The sequence below is a fragment of the Chiloscyllium punctatum genome, chromosome 7, assembly GCF_047496795.1.
Source record: "Chiloscyllium punctatum isolate Juve2018m chromosome 7, sChiPun1.3, whole genome shotgun sequence".
Taxonomy (NCBI): Eukaryota; Metazoa; Chordata; class Chondrichthyes; order Orectolobiformes; family Hemiscylliidae; genus Chiloscyllium; species Chiloscyllium punctatum.
In genome coordinates, this window is record NC_092745.1 from 118,993,352 (window position 1) to 119,016,530 (window position 23,179).

At 43.7% G+C, this 23,179-nt stretch overlaps 1 protein-coding gene and 1 long non-coding RNA gene across 2 annotated transcripts in view; one reads left to right on the plus strand and one right to left on the minus strand.

The window, feature by feature from the left end:
* Positions 1–554: 554 nt before the first annotated feature.
* LOC140479486 (uncharacterized) lies at positions 555–7,244 on the minus strand. The gene is made up of 3 exons (XR_011961059.1): positions 6,967–7,244; positions 5,806–5,954; positions 555–1,522 (listed from the first exon to the last, which is right to left on the minus strand). It is a non-coding gene; the product is annotated as an uncharacterized lncRNA (long non-coding RNA).
* A 74-nt stretch (positions 7,245–7,318) lies between these two features.
* Positions 7,319–23,179, plus strand: part of gtf2b (general transcription factor IIB) — a 30,712-nt gene continuing 14,851 nt past the window's right edge. Inside the window, exon 1 of the mRNA XM_072574731.1 lies at positions 7,319–7,385. Coding sequence (XP_072430832.1) covers positions 7,369–7,385 — 17 coding nt within the window. The 5' untranslated portion in view covers positions 7,319–7,368. The remainder of the gene's footprint in view (positions 7,386–23,179) is intronic.

Consider the following 23,179-nt stretch of genomic DNA (forward strand, 5'->3'; position numbering starts at 1 on the left):
AGTCATGAAAGGTTGACCCCACGGAACGCAAAGACAAAGGCCATCAAGGAATTTCTACGACCAACCTTGATGAAATAGGTGCTTTGAGTTTTGGGACTAAGCACATTCAATCGGAAGTTTGTTCCAAACTTCAGCAGTGTAGTGGCACTGGTAACAGATTTGCTGAAGAAAAACACAAAGTTTTGGTGGACAGAACAATGCCAGGAGGCATTCGACCATTTGAAAACAATATTAACCACCAAACCAGTTTTAACTACATCAAACTTTTCAAAACCTTTTAAGTTGCCATTGATGCTAGTGACATAGGAGTTGGAGCTGATGTATGGGAAGATGATGATGGGATTGAATTGCCAGTTGATTACTTTTCGAAGAAACTCAACATCCACCAGAGGAAATACTCCATGACCGAAAATGAATTATTAAGTTTGGTACCAGCCTTACAACATTTTAATGTGTATGTTACGAACAATGTGTTTGAGATGGCTGTGTACATGGGTCACAATCCTCTTATATTCTTGGAACGCTTTAAAGACAAGAACATGAGACTATTTCATTGGAGACTTCTGTTACAGACTTTTAATTTACTTATCGTACATGTTGCGGGTCGTAAGAATGTAATTGCAGATACATTATCGTGGATTTCACTGATAAAGTATAGATAAGATTGATATCTATTCAATGTTATATTTACGTGGAAAGAGGTTAATATGAACTCAGATTAAAGTCACATGTATGTCATTGTATTGTAGTTAGGGAGTAGAGAAAAGAAAAGTCATCTTTTCATTATGATGGTTCATTTTTTTTCTTAAGGGGGGAGGTGTTATGAAGGTGTAGAGGTCCTATACCTTTAAGAGAGTTGAAAAGCTTGCAAGGCCTGCTGGACACAGCACAAAGTGTTCTGAACAAGGTAACAATGTAATACTTGGTCGAAACAGCTAGCAGCAGTTGGGTTGCCATGAGACAAGAAACAAATTCAAATTCGGCCAATCTGTTTAAATTATGCCCCAAGATACCAACGTCCAGTCAAATTTGAATTTAGTATTTTTATACTATTAAGACCAATGAAATGATACAATGTTTTGGGGTATAAAACTGGACATTTTTGAATAGTTAGAGGGAGAACTGCCAAAAGACCAACACATGTAGGCTGCTAGCTCAAGAGCTCTCTGTGAGGTACCAGTCTGATTAGATTAGATTATTTACAGTGGAAACAGGCCCAACAAGTCCACACCAACCCTCCGAAGAGCAACTCACCCAGACCCATTCCCCTACACCTAACACTACGGGCAATTTAGCATGGTGAATTCACCTAAACTGCACATATTTGGACTGTGGGAGGAAACCAGAGCACCCGGAGGAAACCCACGCAGACACAGGGAGAACATGCAAACTCCACACACACAGTTGCCTGAGGCGGGAATTGAACACAGGTCTCTGGCGCTGTGAGGTGGCAGTGCTAACCACTGTACCACCATGCCACCCAGTCTGGAAGGAGTTTGCACAGCAGAACATCGAAACCGACCTAGGGAGAATATACAAAGGAGATTCAGCAAAGCTAACTGGTTTTGAAACGTGATGTTTTTCTTGTAAATCTTAATCAGGTTTTTTTTTAATCGGACTAGTATTGTAGAATGGGAGGTAACAGATAGGTTTAAGAGAAAGGAGCTGTAAATAGTTGTTGGTTTTAATATTCTCGGTTGGACTTAAAGAATAAAGTTGTTAATTTTGACTTTAAATAGTGACCTCTGGGATAGACTTCTTTGCCTCTCGATGTTTAAAGATTACAGCACGGGATGAATCATTTCTGTGATTCTGATTTGAATTAGCAGAGCGGTTTACCCCATTTCAGAGAACATAAAACAGAGAAAAATACAGCACAGTACAGGCCCTTCGGCCCTCGATGTTGCGCCGACCGAAGCCTACCTAACCTACACTAGCCCAATAACCTCCATATGCTTATCCAATGCCCGCTTGAATGACCATAAAGAGGGAGAGTCCACCACTGATACTGGCAGGGCATTTCATGAACTCACAACCCGCTGAGTAAAGAATCTACCCCTAACATCTGTCCTATACCAACCTCCCCTTAATTTAAAGCTGTGTCCCCTAGTAATAATTGACTCCATAAGCGGAAAAAGGTTCTCACTGTCAACTCTATCTTAACCCCTAATCATCTTGTACACCTCTATCAAATCGCCCCTAAACCTTCTTTTCTCCAATGAGAACAGCCCCGAGTGCCTCAGCCTCTCCTCATACGATCTTCCTACCATACCAGGCAACATCCTGGTAAACCTCCTCTGCACCCGTTCCAGTGACTCCACATCCTTCCTATAGTATGGCAACCAAAACTGTACACAATGCTTCAGATAAGGCCGCACCAGAGTCTTATACAACTGCAACATGACCTCAGGACTCCGGAACTCAATTCCTCTACCAATAAAGCCCAGTACGCCATATGCCTTCTTCACAGCACTATTTACCTGGGTGGCAACTTTCAGAGATCTGTGTACATGGACACCAAGATCCCTCTGCTCATCCACACTACCAAGTAGCCTACCATTAGCCCAGTAATCCATCTTCTTGTTACTCCTACCAAAGTGAATGACTTCACACTTAGCTACATTGAACTCCATTTGCCACCTTTCTGCCCAGCTCTGCAGCTTATCTATATCCCGCTGTAACCTGCCACATCCTTCTTCGCTGTCCACCACTCCCCCGACTTTCGTATCATCCGCAAACTTGCTCACCCAGCCTTCAAGCCCCTCCTCCAGGTCATTTATAAAAATGACAAACAGCAATGGTCCCAAAACAGATCCTTATGGAACACCGCTAGTAACTGCGCTCCAAGATGAACCTTTACCATCAACTACTACCCTCTGTCTCCTTCCAGCCAGCCAATTCCTAATCCAAACCTCTAATGCATCCTCAATGCCATACCTCCGTAATTTTTGCAGTAGCCTACTATGGGGTACCTTACCGAATGCCTTGCTAAAATCCATATACACCACTGCTTTACCCTCGTCCACTTCCTTAGTCACCTTCTCAAAGAACTCAATAAGGTTTGTGAGGCACGACCTGCCCTTCACAAAACCATGCTGACTATCCTTGATCACATTATTCCTATCCAGATGTTCATAAATCCTATCCCTTACAATTCTCTCTAAGACTTTGCCCACAACAGAAGCGAGACTCACTGGCCTATAGTTACTAGGGCTGTCCCTACTCCCCTTCTTGAACAAGGGGACCACATTCGCTATCCTCCAGTCCTCTGGCACTATTCCTGTAGACAACGACGACATACAAATCAAGGCCAATGGCTCCACTATCTCCTCCCTAGCTTCCCAGAGGATCCTCGGATAAATGCCATCAGGCCCAGGGGACTTATCTATTTTCACCCTTTCCAGTATTCCCCGGATCTCTTCCCTACATACCTCAAAGCCATCCATTCTAATCACTTATGACTCAATTGTCACATCAGCAACAACGTCCTGTTCCTGAGTGAATACTGACAAAAAGTATTGATTTAGTGTCTTTCCAATCTCCTCTGCCTCCAAGCACAACTTTCCACTACTATCCTTGACTAGACCGATACCTACCCTAGTCATCCTTTTATTCCTGACATACCTACAGAAAGCCTTAGGGTTTTCCCTAATCCTACCAACCAAGGACTTTTCATGTCCCCTTCTTGCTGCTCTTAGCTCTTTCTTCAGATCCTTCCTGGCTACCTTATAACTCTCAATCGCCCCAAATGAACCTTCACGCCTCATCTTTACATAGGCCGCCCTCTTCCCTTTTACAAGTGATTCCAATTCCTTATTAAACCACGGCTCCCTCACAAGACCCTTTCCTCCCTGCCTGACTGGTACATACTTATCAAGGACACCCAATAGCTGCTCCTTGAACAAGCTCCACATATCATTTGTGTCCTTCCCTTGAAGCCTATTTTTCCAATCCACACATCCTAAGTCATGCCTCACCGCATCATAATTTCCCTGCCCCCAGCTATAACTCCTGCCCTGCAGTGCACACTTATCCCTCTCCATCACTAGAGTAAAAGTCACCGAGTTGTGGTCACTGTCCCCGAAGTGCTCACCTACCTCCAAGTCTAACACCTGGCCTGGTTCATTACCTAGAACCAAATCCAGTATGGCCTCACCTCTTGTTGGCCTGTCTACATATTGTGTCAGGAAACCCTCCTGCACACATTGGACAAACACCGACCCATCTAACGAACTTGAGCTGTAGCTTTCCCAGTCAATATCTGGGAAGTTAAAGTCCCCCATAACGACCACCCTATTACTTTCACTCTTCTCCTGAATCATCCTTGCAATACTTTCCTCTACGTCTCTTGGACTATTAGGAGGCCTGTAGAAAACTCCTAACAGGGTGACCTCACCTTTCCTATTTCTAACCTCAGCCCAAACTACCTCAGATGGCAAGTCTTCCTCCATCGTCCTTTCCACCGCTGTAATACTATCCTTGACAAGCAATGCCACACCTCCCCCTCTTTTACCACGACCTCTGACCCTACTAAAACATTTAAACCCTGGAACCTGCAATAGCCATTCCTGTCCCTGTTCTACTCACATCTCTGTAATGGCCACAACATCGAAGTCCCAGGTACCAACCCACGCTGCAAGTTCACCTACCTTATTTCTTATACTTCTGGCATTGAAGTATACACACTTCAAGCCACCTTCCTGTTTACCGGCACCCTCCTTCGAGATCGATGCCTTGTTCCTAACCTCCCTACACTCAAGGTCCTGTACCCTAAAACTACAGTCCAGGTTCCCATGCCTCTGCAGAGCTAGTTTAAACCCTCTCAAAGAGCACTAGCAAACCTCCCCCCCAAGGATACTGGTGCCCCTCAGGTTCAGGTGGAGACCATCCTGTTTATAGAGGTCCCACCTTCCCTAGAAAGAACCCCAGTTGTCCAGAAACCGGAATCCCTCCCTCCTGCACCATCCCTGTAGCCACACATTTAACTGTTCTCTCTTCCTATTCCTCGACTCTCTATCACGTGGCATGGGTAACAGACCAGAGACAACAACTCTGTTCGTTCTAGCTCTGAGCTTCCAAGCTAGCTCCCTGAAAGCCTGCCTAACATCCTCACCTCTCTTCCTACCTATGTCGTTGGTGCCAACGTGGACCACGACCTGGGGTTGCTCACCCTCCCCCTTAAGGACCCGGAAAACACGATCAGAGACGTCACGTACCCTTGCACCTGGGAGGCAACATACCAAACGTGAGTCTCTGTCGCCCCCGCAAAACCGCCTATCTGTGCTCCTCACTATTGAGTCCCCAATAACTATCGCTCTACCTTTCTCCGCCCTTCCCTTCTGAGCAACGGGGACAGGCTCTGTGCCAGAGGCCTGAACCTTGTTGCTTACCCCTGGCAAGTCGTCCCCCCCACAAGTATCCAAAACGGTATACTTGTTATTGAGGGGAACGACCGCAGGGGGTCCCTGCACTGGCTGCTTCCTCCCAGTCCCCCTCACTGTCACCCATCTGTCTATAACTTTCGGAGTAACTACTTCCCTAAAGCTCTGATCTATGACCACCTCTGCCTCCCGAATGATCCATAGTTCATCCAACTCCAGCTCCAGTTCCCTAACACGGTCTTGGAGGAGCTGGAGATGGGTGCACTTCCCGCAAGTGTAATCAGCAGGGATGCTAATGGCTTCCCTCACCTCAAACATCTTGCAAGAGGAACATTGCACTGCCTTCGCTGCCATCCCTCTAAAAGGTAAACTTTAAAAAGAAAACTGGATCTAAAGAAACAAACAAGCAAAATGCAGCACTTACCTGCTTTCGTAACTGATAAAAGACCTGCTCATGGACTTGAACTTAAAAATCCAAACAAATATCCCAGCATGCTCTGTCAGAGGTGCTGTTTTTCAAATGTGACATTAAACTAAGGTTTTGCCTGACCTCTCGGGTGGATACAAAAGTACCTATAATACAATTAAGAAGAGCAAACAAGTCCTCAGTTGACACTGCAAAGAGAAAATCTGTGGACTAATTGACTTTCACATGATAACAAATGACTACACTTTGAAAATCTCATAGAATCCCTAAATGCGGGAAGAGGCCCTTTTGCCCAACAAGTCCATATTGACCTTCCAAAGAGTATCCTACCCAAATCCATTCCCCAATATTTACCCCTGACTAATCCACCTAACCTATACATCCCTGAATACTATGAGAAATTTAGCATGGCCAATTCACCTAACCTGCACATCTTTGGATTGTAGGAGGACACCAGAGCACCCGGAGAAACCCCATGCAGACAAGTGGAGAATGTGTACACTCCACACAGACAGTCACGTGAGTCTGGAATTGAACCTGGGTTCTTGGCACTGTGAGGCAGCAGTGGTAACCACTGTGCCACCCATTAAAGTCACCAATTGAACCATAGGTCTGCTCTCTCATTAGAAAGAGATGACTGATGGTGGTTTAACCTGAGGGTCACCATGACCCAGGGCAAGGGGAGAGGTTAAGAAAGAGAGACCTTTATGGCAACCTCAGCTGGTACAGGAACTGAGCCCAAGCTGTAGTTGTTGGTTAGATCAGTTAGTTGGAGTTTAGAAGGATGGGGGGGGGGAACTGTTTGAAACATACAGAATACTGAATAGCCTCGGCACAGTAAATGTTGGGAAGATGTTTTCATTGGTGGGAGAGACTAGCACCCAAGGGCATGACCTTAGAGTAAAAGAAAGACCTTTTAGAACTGAGGTGAGGAGAACATTCTTCAGCTAGGGGAGTGGTGAATCTATGGAATTCATTGCCACAGAAGGCTATTGAGTATATTTAAGACTGAGATGGATAGGTTCTTGAGGATCAAGGGGATTAAAGGTTACAGGCAGAATGGAGTTGAGACTATCAGCCATGATTGAATGGCGGAGCAGACTGGATGGGCTGAATGGCCTAATTTATGCTTCCACGTCTTATACATGGCTGACTTACTTTGCAAAGTGCCACACTATCATGTATGGCATCATGAGATGTCGATTCGTGATTGACAGCTATCCAAAAGTGCCTTTTTTTCCCCTTAAAATGATATCGAGGATTCCGTTGAGTTTTAAGGATGGGACTGACGCAACGAGACCGAAACTAAACTTGAACAAGCGGACTCACGGCTGAGTCCAAATCGCCCTTATACTGTAATGAAGATTGTGGGATGGGTATGTAGGCGGTATCGACAACCACTCTCTCGCCTCTCGTTTCGCCAACCGCCACCCGGGACCTTTGGTACATCCGGCGCGCCGTCTCGGTGACTGACGCGTCATGTGACGCTGCATGTTTATAAAAGGAGGCCGCACTCACGGCAGACTCTAACCCCACCCCCCCTCTCCCCCGGTCGACAAGATGGCGTCTGGTAGTCGGTAAGCGGTGGTTGGGCTCTGCTTTTATTTATCATAAAGATTGATAGCGCTGCCTGGTTGTTATCTCACCGGGGAAGGTGAGGTCAATTTGACATCGATATAAATCACATATACTGACTGAAGAGGTGGCGATCGTCGTCGTCGAGGGGAGACACGGATAATGAAGTGCCCCGGAGAGCTTGCACTTGCGGCGGGATGGTGTTGTTATTGTTGTGGGGGAGGGGAGGGTGAGGCGCGGGCTCCTGTGACCGTTGGGCGCGCGGCTGTTTGAGGGAGGGAGTCGCGCGGGCTCTGGTCTTTCGGGGCCAACTTCCCCTCCCGGCGCGCGTGCGCAGTGAGCTGGACACGGCGGTGTCGTGACCCGATACATACTCCCTTTCACTTACCCCTCCTGGCCCCTTTCCTACCCCTCCCCCACCACCGCCATTTTCCCTCCCTCTTTCTTCTCCCCCCACCCCCCCCCCATTCTCCTTCTCCCCACTCCTCCCCTCCTCTCCTCTTTCTTTTTCCCCCCACCCCTCCTCTCCTCTCTCCTCTTCTCCCCACCCCTCCTCTCCTCTTTCTTCTTCTCCCCCCCCTCCTCTCCTCTTTCTTCTTCTTCCCCCCACCCTCCCTCTCCTCTTTCTTCTTCCCCCCACCCTCCCTCTCCTCTTTCTTCTTCCCCCCCACCCTCCCTCTCCTCTTTCTTCTTCCCCCCCACCCTCCCTCTCCTCTTTCTTCTTCCCCCCCACCCTCCCTCTCCTCTTTCTTCTTCCCCCCCACCCTCCCTCTCCTCTTTCTTCTTCCCCCCCACCCTCCCTCTCCTCTTTCTTCTTCCCCCCCACCCTCCCTCCCTCCCTCTCCTCTTTCTTCTTCCCCCCCACCCTCCCTCCCTCCCTCTCCTCTTTCTTCTGCCTCCTCTCCTCTCCTCTCCTCTTCTCTTTCTTCTTCCCCCCCCCACCCCTCCTCTCCTCTCCTCTTTCTTCTTCCCCCCCCACCCCTCCTCTCCTCTCCTCTTTCTTCTTCCCCCCCCCACCCCTCCTCTCCTCTTTCTTCTTCCCCCCCCACCCCTCCTCTCCTCTTTCTTCTTCCCCCCCACCCCTCCTCTCCTCTTTCTTCTTCCCCTCCCCACCCCTCCTCTCCTCTTTCTTCTTCTCCCCCCCCACCCCTCCTCTCCTCCTCTCCTCCTCTTTCTTCTTCCCCCCCCCCCACCCCTCCTCTCCTCTTTCTTCTTCCCCCCCCCCACCCCTCCTCTCCTCCTCTTTCTTCTTCCCCCCCCACCCCTCCTCCTCTTTCTTCTTCCCCCCCCACCCCTCCTCCTCTTTCTTCTTCCCCCCCCCACCCCTCCTCCTCTTTCTTCTTCTCCCCCCACCCCTCCTCCTCTTTCTTCTTCCGCCTCCTCTTCTCTCCTCTCTTTCCCCCTGCCCCCTAATCCCCTTTGGGCCCCGCTCCTCCCTCTTGTCTCCTTTGGGATCCCCTTTATTCTCTTTCCACCTCTGACTCTCTTTCCATCTCCAAAATCCCCCTTGGGGGCCCCCCTTCTCTCCAACCCCAAATTTACCCTGTCTCTTTTTGTTTGCTATATCAAAATCCTGGAAATTCATGGCTAACAGGATTGTGGGTGTCCCACAATTGTAGGAACTGCAGTGTGTTGGCTCGCTACACCTTATGTAGTCTAGTAGATCTGTATGACATTGCTAGTGATGCTCGCAATTTAATGAATAGCTATTAAAAATAAATCTCAGGTGATTTGGCACTAGATGCAATAACAAGTAGCGGACAGGGTTGATCTGAAAGCTATGCAGGGAGGATTTGCAGTCTGACATTACAATATATCTGTTGTCACTTTTATTAATGCAACTTTTCACGTAAACGTAATATGTTGAAGTGGTTTGTGACTTTGCACCATGTCCTTCACATTGTAAATGGGCTGCAAGTATTCCAGTAGCTTTTACAAGATCTGTCTGCTCTATTCCCATATGGATTCATATATTTCCATTTTTCAGTGAGGCAATAAAGAGCAGTAAAGCTTTTGTATCAATTAAATTGATGGTAGCAAGTTTTTGAATCGGGTTAATGTCTTGCACTATGTTTTGTGATCTCAACAGACAGTTAAAAGCTGAGCTCTTGAGAGGTGCGTATAGCTGTTCATATTTGGTATATGGCATCCATACTTACTGTTCACCTTGATCTATACCTCATGACCTTATCGATGTCTACAAGGTCAGCCCCCCAGCCTCCTGTGCTCCATTGAACATAGTCCCAGCCCCTCTTTATAACTCAAATGTTCCATTCTAAGCAACATCCTGGTAATTTTTTTTCTGAACCCCTCCAGATTAATTTCCTTCCTATAAACATGGTGACCAGAACTAGAGGCTTCACCAACATTCTGTATGATCTCAATATGACAGCTTAAAGGTCTGAGCAATGAAGGCAAGCATACTAAATGCATTCTTAACTACCTTGTCAACATGTGATTCAATCTTTATAGAATTATGTATCTGAAACCTAGTCTCTGTTCTAGAACACTGCCCATGGCCTTACTTCTAATTGTATAAGTCCTGCCCTTGTTTGTTTTATCAAATTGCGATGCCTCACATTTATCCAAATTAAACTCCATCTGCTACTCCTCAGCCCATTTGAACCAATTGATCAAGATCTCTTTAAGCTGAGATAACCTTCTTCACTGTCCACTGGACCATCAGTTTTGGTGTCATCCACAAACTGGCTAACCATGCCTTCTACATTCTCATCTAAATCATTTGTGAAAATGGCAAACAGAAGTGGATCCGGCACTGATCCCTGTGGAACACCAGTCAGAAAAACAACCTTCTGCCACTGTCTCTTGCCATTAAACAAGTTTTGTTTCCAATTAGAAAGTGCACCCTGAATCCCATGTGACTTAACTTTACTAATTAGTCTACCATGCGGAACCTTGTCACAGGCTTTATAAAAATCCAAATAAACAATGTCGACTGCTCTGCCTTACCAATCTTCTTGATTGAGTTTTTTGAGGAAGTAACCAAGTTTGTGAGACATAATTTCCATTGCACAAAACCATATTGAGTATCCCTGACCATTCCTTGCCTCTTCGAATATGTATAAGTCCTATCTTTTAGAATTAACTTCAATTTACCCAGCACTGAAGATAGACTCAGATCTGTAGTTCTGAGGCTTTCCTTGCGTTCCTTCTTAAACAAAGACAGAACGTCAGCCATCTGGCATCTCACCTGTGGTTAAAATTGGTCCAAATATTTCTGCAAGGTGGTTTACAATTTCCTCCCTAACTTCCCACAACATCCTTTGATACACTAGATTAGGTCTTCGTGATTTGAATTGAATTTATTGTCACGTGTACAGAGGCACAGTGAAAAGCTTTGTTTTGCGAGCAGAACAGGCAGATCAGAGTTAAGTAGCAGAGTTAAGTAAATAATAAGTAAATGACAGCAAAAACAAAAGCACAGGTACAGTCGAATGTTAAGTGTATGAGTCCATTCAGTATTCTAACAACAGTAAGGTAGAAACTGTTTTGAAACCAGCTGGTGCGTGCGTTCACGCTTCTGTACCTTCTCCCTTTTTGTACAACCTCCCTGAGGTAGGAAAACATTGCCACAGTGGGATGGATGTTTGAGCGTGCTGGCGGCCTTTCCTTGACAGCGACCCTGATAGATGGATTCTGTAGATGGGAGGTTGGCCTTTGAGATTGTCCAGGCCGACTTCACCACTCTCTGTAACCATCTCTGGTTTCAGAGTTACTGAACAGTTGCCACACCAAGTAGTGATACATCCAGACAGAGTGCTCTCGATGGCACACTTATAAAAGTTGGCAAGGGTATTTGCAGTCATCCCAAATTTCTTCAGCTGCCTGAGGAAGAAGAGACGTTGGGCCTTTGTAACCAGTGTATCCACATGAAGAGTCCTAGAAAGCTTGTTGTGGATGACCACGCCCAGGAGCTTGTTCCACCTCTGTGCTGTTAATTTGTAGGGGACCTGAGTAACATCCTGCTGAAAATCAATAATGAGTTCCTTGGTTTTGCTGGCATTGAGACCTAGGTTGAGACTATGGTGGTGTCATCAGTGAACTTGTAAATGGCATTAGTCTGGTATTTGGCAAAGCAGTCATGGGTATACAGTGAGTACAGTAGCAGGCTGAGTATGCCCCCTGCAGGGCTCCAGTGTTGTTAGTGAGGATGAAATATTGTCCCCAGTCTTTACTGTGGCCTGTGGTTCAGGAAACTGAGGATCCAGTTGCAGAGTGGGGCTTAGTCAGAGATCACTAAGCGTACGAGCTTTGAGAAGATTTGTAGCTCAGGTTGAGGTTCTGGATGTAGGTTTGTTCGCTGAGCTGAAAGGTTGGCTTTCAGACATTTCGTTACCATACTAGGTAACATCTTCAGTGAGCCTCCAAATGAAGCACTAGTGGTGTAGCCCGCTTTCTATTTATGTTTGAGTTTCCTAGGGTTATTGATGTAATTTCCTGTGGTGACATCATTTTCTGTGGACAAACAGGCAGAAAACTAGCCACCAGGATACATGAACATCAACTAGTCACCAAACAACATGACCCACTTACTCTTATCTTTGCATACGAATGAGGAACGACACCACTTCAACTGGGACAACACATCCATCCCAGGACAAGCCAAACAGACACATACGAGAATTTCCAGAAGCATGGCATTCCAGCTGGAACTCTATCAATAAACACATTGATTTGGATCTCATTTATCACTCCATGAGAAAACAGGAAATGACATCACCCAAGGAAATGATGTCACCACAGGAAATGATACCACCAACCATAGGAAGCTCCAACATATAAATAGAAAGCAGGCTATGCCACCAGTGCTTCGTTTGGAGACTCACTGAAGATGTTACTCAGTATCGTGATGAAATGTCTGAAAACTAACCTTAAAGCTCAGTGTGCAAATCTGCATCCATCACTGAGTTTGTGATCTGAGAGTTTTGAGAAGATTTATAGCCCAGGTTGAGGTTTTGGATATAGGTTTGCTTGCTGAGGCTGGAACGTTCATTTCCAGATATTTTGTTACCCTACTAGGTGACATCTTCAGTGAGCCTCAGGTGAAGCAATGCTGAAAATTCCTGCTTTCTATTTGTTTGGGTTTCTTTGGGTTGGTGATGTCATTACCTGTGGTGAAGTCACTTCCTGCCCCTTTTTCACAGGGGGTGGTAGATGGGATCTAACGAGATGTTTGTTGATGGAGTTCCGGTTGGAATGTCACGCTTCTAGGAATTCTCGTGCATGTCTTTGTTTGGCTTGTCCTAGGATGGATGTGTTGTCCCAGTCAGTGGTGTCCTTCCTCATTCATATGTGAGGATACTAGTGAGAGGGGGTCATCTGTTTTTATGGCTAGTTGGTGTTCATGTATCCTGGTGGCTAGTTAGCTGCCTGTTTGTCCAATGTACTGTTTTCAGTCCTTGCACGGTATTTTGTAAATGACATTAGTTTTGCTTGTTAGCAATCAGTCTCGAGGATAGTGTTGACTACAATTAAGCCTTCAATGAGTAGGATTCTTACGTAGCTGTTCTTGGTGTTAAGATGTTCTAGGGAGGAGTGAAGGATAAGTGATCTGACGTGGATCTGTAGGTCTGATAGGCAAATTGACGTGGGTCAAGAGTAGTGGGGAGGCTGGGGTTGATGTCATGACCAGCCTTTCAAAGCACTTCATGACCACTGAAGTTAGGGCCACTGGGTGGTCGTCATTGAGACATTCTGCATTGAGCCTTTTTAAGCATAGTGATGATGGCCCTCTTGAAACAGGCAGACGCAGTAGCCTGCTGCAGGGAGAGGTTGAAGATGTCAAAAGACCTCTGTCAGTTGAGCTGTGCATGCCCTGAGTTCACAGCCTGGTAACTCTGTGGTCCCATTGCTTTTCTTGAATTCACACGAAGGCAAACTGATCTGACCTCTGATTCAGTAACTGTTGACATAGGTTTGTCAAGACCTGTCAGAATAGGTATTACCTCTGCCGAAATTCTGCTCAGTGAGCATAGAAAGCGTTGAGACGATCTGGGAGGGATGTGTCATCGTCTGCTATCTTGCACTGTCTCTTTTTAGAACCTGTGGTGTCATTCAGTCCTTGCCATAGGCACCTGGTGTCTGTCTGGGTCTCTGGTTTGGATCGGTATTAGTTCTTGGCTGCCTTAATGGCCCTGCGAAAATCAGACTTGGATTCCTTATATTTGAGTGGGTCTCCTGAACTGAAGGCCTCATGCCTGGTTTTTAGCAGGTTCTGTATGTCCTGATCCACCCAGGGATTCCTGTTGGGGAACACCCAGATTGACTTCCTTTGTATGCAGCCCTCCACACACTTGCTTATAAAGGCTGTGACGGTGGTGGCGTACTTGTGCAAGGCACCTGCGGACTGTTTGAATGTGGCCCAATCAGCCAATTCCAGACAGTACCAGAGTTATCTTCTGCCTCCTCTGACCAGCACTGGACTTGTATCTGCAAGGGGGGTCTCCTGCTTGAGCGTTTGAGACTTATCTACCTGCATATTTTCAACGACCTTTGCATTTGGGGGCTCTTCTGTAATGTAAATTGTTTTCAAAGCATCAGGATTAGTCTCCCTGAGTTCTCTAGCCTCCATTCCTTTCTCCACAGTAAAAACTGATGCAAAATATATTACCTTTCCCATCTTCTGAGGTTCAACACAAAGATGGCCTCTTTGCTCTTTAAGGGGTCCTATTCTCTCTCTCGCTGCTCTTTTGCTCTTAATGTACTCTTGGAATCTCTTTGGATTGTCCTTGACCTTAACTCCTATCCCCTCTTCGCCTTTCTGATCTCCTCCTTAAGACACTCTTTTCCTGTTCTAGAGGTTCATTTGAACCCAGTTGTCTATATCTAAAATGCTGCTTTTTGATTCTTGACTAGATCTTTATTCATTTATCTTTCCATAATCCTACCAGACTTGCATTTACTCTAACAGGAACATAGCACTGAAGTCCCGTTATCACACTTTTGAAAGCGTCAGTTGCCAGTTGTCCCTTTTACTTGTGAACAATGTACTCCAACCAACTTTTGAAATATCTTGTCTCCGAGCATTAAAATTTGACTTACTCCAATTAAAAGCACTAACTTTTATGGATGGCCTATCCTTTACCATAACTATTTTAAAATCAATAGAATTATGATCACTAGACCCAAAGTGTGTCGCTTCTTTTTCTCCTCCTTCTCTAGTAGGAACATTTTACATGCTGATTTTAAAAAAATTCTGAACACATTTAAATTCTTCGCCATCCAAGTCTTTAATACTATGGTAGTTCCAGTCAATATTTTGATTAATATTGCCTACTATTAAATCTTCTTAATCTTACATATATCTGAGATCTTTCAACATGTTCCTCAATTTCCCTCTGAGGGCCTAGAGTTCAGACCCATCAAGGCGATCATTCCTATTTCTAACCTCAACCCATGTTTTCACAGGGTGATTTTTCAGAAATATCTTCTCTAGTTACAGTAGTAATTTCCTCAATGAAAATGCCACTCCCCCCTCTTCTGCCCCCCTTTCTATCTTCCTGTAGCATCTGTAACCTGGAGCATTGAATTGCCAGACCTGTCCATCTGTCAGCCAAATATCTGTAATATCTATGGCAACTCAATCCCACGTTCCCAAATTTGCCCTCTTACATCAGTCTTGCTTGTAAGACCGTATGCATTGAAAATAATGCAGTTTAATTCTTCAGAGTTATTTCATTCTGACTTGCTCTTGTAGATCTTTTCTAACCGTTCATTTTCAGATTCAGAACCATCCTCATCCGTCTTTCTATTTACTCTGCTAATTAGGATTCCTCCACCTCCACCTCCACCTCCACAACTGTAATAGTTTACAGTTTCCCTTAATAGAGCTAGCAAATCTCCCCATGAGGATATTAATCCCCTTCCAGTTGAGGTGAAATCCCTTCTTTTTGAACAGGTCTTTTCTTCCCCAGAGGATATCCCAATGTTCCAGGAGTCTGAATCCTTGAACATCACACCAATTCTTCAGCTATTGATTTATCTCCTTATCTTTTTATTTCTTCCTTCATATGAATTAGTAATGGAACTGAACCAGAGGTTATTACTTTTGAGGTTCTGTTTTGTAATCTTCTACCTAACCTCTTATTTGCTGTGTAAAGCCTTAATCTTTTTCTTAACTGTCTACCAATGTGTACAAAAACTTCCAACTTCTCACTTTCCCTTTCACAATATGATTGAAGCATATTGTTATGTCTTTAATCCTGGCACTAGGGAAGCAACATACAATCCTAGATTCACACTCTCTGCTGCAGAATCTCCTGCCTGTGTGGGGGAGAACAGGTAAACTGAGTGTAACTTGGGTCTTGCAGCTGCTCCTGACTTTGCAAGCTTGCTTCAAGATTTCTTACAGCATACTACTGAAATGTAGTAAAGATATTTTATTTTGGTTCTTCTATAGTCAAAAACGTGAAACAAAAACACTTTTCAAATGGAGTTGTTTACCGAGCCTTTGGAGAAGCCCATGCACGGATGGCTCAAGCTTTTTTCCTAACGTTATATGCTTAAACATAGTCATAGGGATGAACAGCACAGAAACAGACCCTTCGGTCCAACTTGTCCATGCCAACCAGATATCCCAACCAATCTAGTCCCACCTGCCAACCCCTGGCCCATATCCTTCCAAACCCTTCCTATTCATATTCCCAGTCAGATGCCTTTTAAATGTTGCAATTGTACTAGCCTCCACCACTTCCTCTGGCAGCTCATTCCACACACATACCACCCTTTGCGTGAAAAAGTAGCCCCTTGGGTCGTTTTTTATATCTTTCCCCTCATCCTAACCTATACCCTCTAGTTCTGGACTCTCCCATCCTAGGGAAGAGACTTTGTCTATTTATCTTACCAACGCCCCTCATGATTTTAAAAACCTTTTTATAAAGTCACCCCTTGGCCCCCGACGCTCCAGGGATGATAGCCCAAGCCTATTCAACCCCTCTCCATAGCTCAAATCCTCCAAACCTGGTAACATCCTTGTGAATCTTTTCTGAACCCTTTCAAGTTTCACAACATCTTTCCAATAGGCAGGAGACCACAGTTGCATGCAATATTCCATGTCAGAGATTTTTAAAAAATCACTGAGGAGGATTTTTGAAATAGCTGTTTATAGAGCTTTCGGAGGGGCCTATGTGTAGATGAGTCTACAATGAGATTGTTAAAAATTTTAGATTGAAAGCTATCTGCTTTTATTAATAACTTTTCATTAGATTCTTCACCTAAGTTGTTTAGTTATTAGTTCTTTGGGTAAGGGAAGGTACATAATTTTATATGTAAAGGCTGGTATTCAAAGTTGCTTTTAGGTTCTGTGTTATTTAAGGAATGCAAGCGACACACTTGGATAACTAGTAGATTTAGAGAAGTGATTATGCAGCAGGATTAGTCAGATGGATGACTGTCAAGAAAGTAGTTCAGAAGTTTCCTGTGGCTATTCCTCAAACAGATATTCAGTATTAGGTACTGTTAAAAGGGGTAGTCTCAGAAAAATGAGGCAGTTAGCTCTTGGGCTCTTAAGATTGAATCTTGTATTAGGTGGGGTTTGACAATTTAAAAGAATAATTATTGTAGGAGATTCTTATGTAAAGAAGACAGCATGATGATTGGATGTCAGAATTTGGAAAGGAGCTTGAATTTATTTATGTAGGGTGGAGATGTGGCTGGTATTAGTGATATTTGTAAATCCTGATCCACTTTGTCCTGTTCTGATTTTGTATGTTTGTAATATGGTTTGAGTTGACAAGATGTAAATATATAATGGCTCACTTTAGGCCTACTAACCAGAAATGTCCTGCGTTGAATCTCCAACGTGCTGAGCTAGTTTATTTCTCTTGGGATAATTCCATCCTGTGCAGTACTGGTATGATTTGTATTCACTAGAAATGAAGCCTGCAAGTAGTAACGTGTTCAGTTGCAGAGCTTAGTTAACGTTTTCTTGTCCAGTTGCTGCAGTCCCATATGATGTAGCTGGAACAGTGCTTTTGCTTTGATTACTGATATAGTGCAAACTAAATTTAGATTTGACACTATACCTGGACCATACTTGAGAAGGGGATTGCCTCTTCAGTAAAGTAAATTTGTTTTTTATTGCCTGGGAGGGTGTGGAATTGGGTGAACACAGCCCTTTTTTTAAAAAAAACATTTGGATAAACACTTGAAGTGTCATAACATTCAAAGCTATCGGCCAAGTATGGGAAAGTGGGATTAATGTAGATAGTATAGTTTTGATGGTACAGGCTCCTTGGGCAAAGATTTGCTGTAATACTCCCTCTGAGCTGTGACCTGTAGTTTTTTTTTAATAAACCAGGTTTTTTTTGTCTTTTGTCTATTCCCCTTGTATGAGTTCAACTAACCATACCTTTTCAACCACTTTTATGGATTTATTTACTTTGGTGTCAAAGTATCTCTCGGGCCATTGATTTTTCAAAATCCTGTCATTTACCCTTCCTCTGTTGGTCAGTGTGCAACAGTTCATCTTCATGTTTAACTCATTTGGCCATACTTCTGTCCATTTCACCATCTTTTTTTCCTTGATAAAGGCAACCATTAGCTTGATCGTCATCTACTACTTTGCCACACTTTACGTCCACTGCAAATTTTATGATGCTGCTCCCTAATGTTGTGGTTCTGTTCGCCGAGCTGGAATTTGTGTTGCAGATGTTTCGTCCCCTGTTTAGGTGACATCCTCAGTGCTTGGGAGCCTCCTGTGAAGCGCTTCTGTGATCTTTCCTCCGGCATTTGTAGTGGTTTGAATCTGCCGCTTCCGGTTGTCAGTTCCAGCTGTCTGCTGCAGTGGGTCGGTATATTGGGTCCAGATTGATGTGCTTATTGATAGATTCTGTGGATGAGTGCCATGCCTCTAGGAATTCCCTGGCTGTTCTCTGTTTGGCCTGTCCTGTAATAGTAGTGTTGTTCCAGTTGAATTCATGTTGCTTGTCATCTGTATGTGTGGCTATTAAGGATAGCTATTATAGGACAAGCCAAACAGAACAGCCAGGGAATTCCTAGGGACATGGCACTCATCCACAGATTCAGTCAATAAGCACATCGATCTGGACCCAATATACCGACCACTGCAGCAGACAGCTGGAACTGACAACCGGAAGCAGCAGATTCAAACCACTATAAATGCCGGAGGAAACATCACAGAAGTGCTTCACAGGAGGCGCCCAAGCGCCGAGGATGTCACCTAGACAGGGGACGAAACGTCTGCAACACAAATTCCCAGTTCGGCGAATACAGCTACAAAACTTCTCTCAAACTTTGAGCTGCACCCTAAACTCAGTCTGGGTCATTTATTTTAAGAAAAACAAAAGGAAGGTCTGTTAACGTCCTCAAATAATTTGCGTGGGTTTGGCAGACCCATTTGCCTTTTTACCTTTTGAAGCAGTAACATGTGCTGTATATAAAGAGGGACCACTGGATATGTTGTACAGTAGGACCCCGCTATCTGCAGAATTTGTTTCCATGGTTTACCACTGCCCGAAAACATTACATGGAACGTTCCAGAACCAGGGATGGGTTGCTGGGGAGATAAATATCCCATTTAAATGACAGGGTTTGCTACTATTTGTGGTTTTGGGCATCTGAGATTGGTCTTGGAATGTATCACCAGTGAGTATGGGGGGACTATTGTAGTCGTATTTCCAAAAGGCATTTGGGAAGACTATTGAAGAGATTCAGATTGTAAACCAGTTCCTTTCTTGAATTTGTTTGTATGCAAGATGGAACATGGTGCAGGACAATATGCAATAGTTCATAAGCATGAGGAGGAGGCTGTAGTCAGTCTTTAAAATTATAACTAATACATTCCTATATGGGATTGCATTTGTAACTGTTCATAATCGAACATTTGAAAATCCCTGATTATGATGTCGATTGTAACATTGACACGCATAGAAGATCGACTGACTAGCAAGTGAGGAATAAGAACCAGTGGATCTTTTTCCAGCTGGCAGGATGTTATGAGTGATGTACCACAGATTGGTGCTGAAGTGTTAACTCTTTACAGTTGATTAAATAGTTTGGATAAAAGGACTGCAGATGTGGTAACTGAATTTGCTGATGGTACTTGTAGGAGAATCTAGAATGAGGGGCCAGGACAGAGGAGGAAACAATTTTTCTTCCCCTGAGGTTTGAGTCTTTGTAATTCCTTTCCTCAAGAGTGGATGCAGAATCTTTACTTCTATCTCAAACGTATTTAGATTTTTGATTACAAGGGGATGAAAGTTTGAGATATGTAGATACATACAGTTGAGTTTATAATCAGATCAGCTGTGATCTTACTGAATGGCAGAGCAGGTCCAATGGGCTGAGTGCCCTATTTTTGTTCCTTATTAATGTGTCCATAACAAATCTGTGTTGGCTTAGTTTGATTAACACTTACCTTTTTGAATAAAAGTTTATTTTATCAATTAGCACAGACCTATTATTTCCTGGTTTAATCTTCTCCCTCCTTTTGAATATTGGAGTTTAATATTAAAAATCATATAGTCCCTCAACTGTATTTAATAGTGTGAAAGATTGTGACTGTCTCTGCTATTTCTACTGTTAATTCCTTCAGCAATGTCAGCTGCATTCTACCTGGGCCAGGTGACTTAGCAATCTTTTAAAGAATGCTAATTTTAAAAATAAGTTTTCTCTATCATTTTGCCCCCCTCAGTTGAAGCAAAACACTCAGACACAGTATGGTTTACCTCCTCCATCTTTATTTCGGTTCTGTCTTCTCTCGACAAGCAGTTTCTTAATGCATTATGTAATAATTTGACAGGGAAGAGCATCCACATAAGGCAATGTCTATAGTAATTGGGTGACTCTTACAATCAAGCCCTTTGATCTCATTGAATGTTTTTAACCTTGTTAACCAGATTCAGACAATGAATACTTTTTCCCTTGTTAACTGACATTGAATACTGAATGCTACCTCATCTTGTTAAATGGCTCAACATAATGAATGTCTTTCCACCTTGTTAGCTCATTATCCTTGTTTGCAGCACTCCATTGTTAAGTGTGAATTCTTATCTGACCTGAGTCATGCTTAGCTGAACCTCTTATTTCACAAAACTCAGAATTTAACTTTCTCTGCTTGTTTATACCCTGTACACATTCTCAAATGAAGTTTTTTTGAAACTTAGTATCTTATTAAGTGTAGAATCTCTTGTAACGTAGGAAATATGACAGCACGTTTGTCTGAGAAATCTCACAAATGGCATTATGACAACGATGTTGGTTGAGTAATAGATTTTTGCCAGATCAGAATGTTTCCAAGTAGGATGCCCAAGATGGTAATGATTGGTCAGGAAATTCCCCTGATCTTCAAATATGAAAGAATATTTGAACAAAACAACAATGAAATCTTTCAGTCTGAAACTATTCAAAGCATTGAGAAAGTGGCTTGTTTCGATTTACCCAGTTCCTCCTTACTCATTTCAACTATGTGATACTTAGAATAGAACTGAAAGGGGAAATTATGCTGGAAGTACAAATTTTTACAGGGTTTCAGTTGTTGGAAGTGTATTTTGGATCTATGCTTAATCTATGGAGTAAATGTGTTCTTAAACTCTGCAATAGTTATTAGAAGTGAAGTATTTAAATGGTTTGGATAGAAGGTACGGTAGATAAAATTAATGATTACACTTGTGGGATAATCTAGAATGCTCTGCCTAGCTGACTCTGCAAAGGCAACCTTACTATCTACCACGCATCCAGTCTAGCAGCAATATTCTGAGGAAGAGTCACTCGACCCGAAACATTAACTGATTTCTCTCCACAGATGCTGCCAGACCCGAGCTTTTCCAGAAATTTCTATTTTTTGTTTTTAGCAGCTATGTGCTTGAGAACTAAAGTTTTAACAGGATTAGACAGAGTAAACAGTAAAGATGTTCCTGATGACCAGAGTGTCCAGAATCTGGGATCGGCCATTTAGGGCTCTGTGTGGTTGACCCTGTTGAGCACTGGAAAACTGAAACCTGTGGAACTCTGTGCGGGGGAGGTGTTCCTCCAGTTAACAAAATAGAATAGGGCCTGATATGAAGAAAGATGGTTGTGGTTGCTCGGTGCCAATCACTTCCACCCCAGAATATTGTTGTAAACGTTCTTCGGTGAGGTGTTCAAGGTCCAACATTTTGGTGTTTTGTAAGTGACCTTTCCCTTCATTGAGTTCTGAAATGGAGACTTTCACTGGTACTGCACATCCATTCCTGCAATACTGAATTGAGTCTGTACTAGTGCAGCAAATAACATTGGCTCCGTGGTTAGCCCTGCTGCCTCTCAGCACCAAAAACCTGGGTTCAATTCCAGCCTCTGGCAACTGTCTGTATGGAATTTGCACATTTTCCCCATGTCTGCATGGGTTTCCTCCGGGTGCCCCGATTTCCTCCTACAGTCCAAAAATGTGCAGATTAGATGCATTGGCCATGATATTATTGTCCCAGCGTTCATGGATGTGAAGGTTAGTTGCGGTATCAGGGGTAAATGTAGGGGAATGGGTTTGGGTGTGATGCTCTTTGAAGGGTTGATGTTGAATTGTTGGGCTGAAGGACCTGTAGGGATTCTATGTTTTTAAAAAAAAGTTTGCCCATCTCCAACAAAGAATCTAATCCTATCCCATTAGCATTCAGCAGTATCATATGCAATATGGATATGAGAGCAGTTCAGGAGTATGGCAAGTAACGATCATCCTGATTCCCCAAAGGCTTGCCATTTACTTCAGGCCACAATTGAGTGGTGTGATGCAATATTATGCATTTTTCTCTAGCTACAACACCATCCAGGACACAACACTCTGTGAATGGCGTCCCATTGCCACCTTAAATGTTCAATCTGTTCACCATGAACAGTGACAAAAACAGAAATTACTGGTAAAACTTGGCAGATCTGGCAGCATTTGTGGAGATAAAGCAGAGTTAAAGTTTCAGGTTCAGATTTCCTCAGGATCTGAAACCTGAATACAGACAGAGATAACCAGTTGTTGTCAAGAACAACCGCTTAATAGATACTCTTAATAACTTAGGTGGCAATAAAATGGCTTCTCAATGCAAATAACATGACAAAATGGCTTCTAGGCTTCAAATTAGCAATTCTGCTAAAGGCTGCATAAAATGGCTTTTAATTCTGCTATAGCTGCATAATTGACTAACCTCAGTCTGCTTCAATAGAGATTAACAGATCATTCTTCCTTTACAGCATAGAAATAACCACACTAGATAAGACATTACTAGCCATGCAAACTGACCTTCAAATGCAGGTGCAGTGACTTGGTTAGTGAGATAATGAAGGCCTGAGTGTTCCAAGACAAAGTTAGTTCCCAGGAAATATCGTTGGACCAAGTAACTGTCAAATTAAGCCATATTGTATTTTGATTGGTAATTGTCTGAATGTACTTTACAATCTTAGCCTATAGCTTACTTTAAGAAAAGTATAAAAATGTCTTTGTTTTAAGCCATGTGCACAGCTACTCTGAGGAACATGCAAGTGTGTAACTTCTGTGTTTCTGGATGATCTGTGCCCGGCCGCATGAAGAAATAAAGGGTGAAGTCTTAAAGAACCAGACTGATTGTGAGTATGTATTGACCGATCATGGAACAGAGACCCCCACCCCCCCAGAGTGGGGGGCGGTTCAGATCTTCAATCTGAAAGAGGGGAAGAGTAAATGATAAGTGGAGATGGAATCCAGAGACATAAAATAGTTGGGCAGACAAAGGAATGGGTAAAGGTCAGTGTAGATCACAATGTATTGTTTAGAATGGTTAATGACAAAGTGAGCAACATTAATACAGAGGCCTTA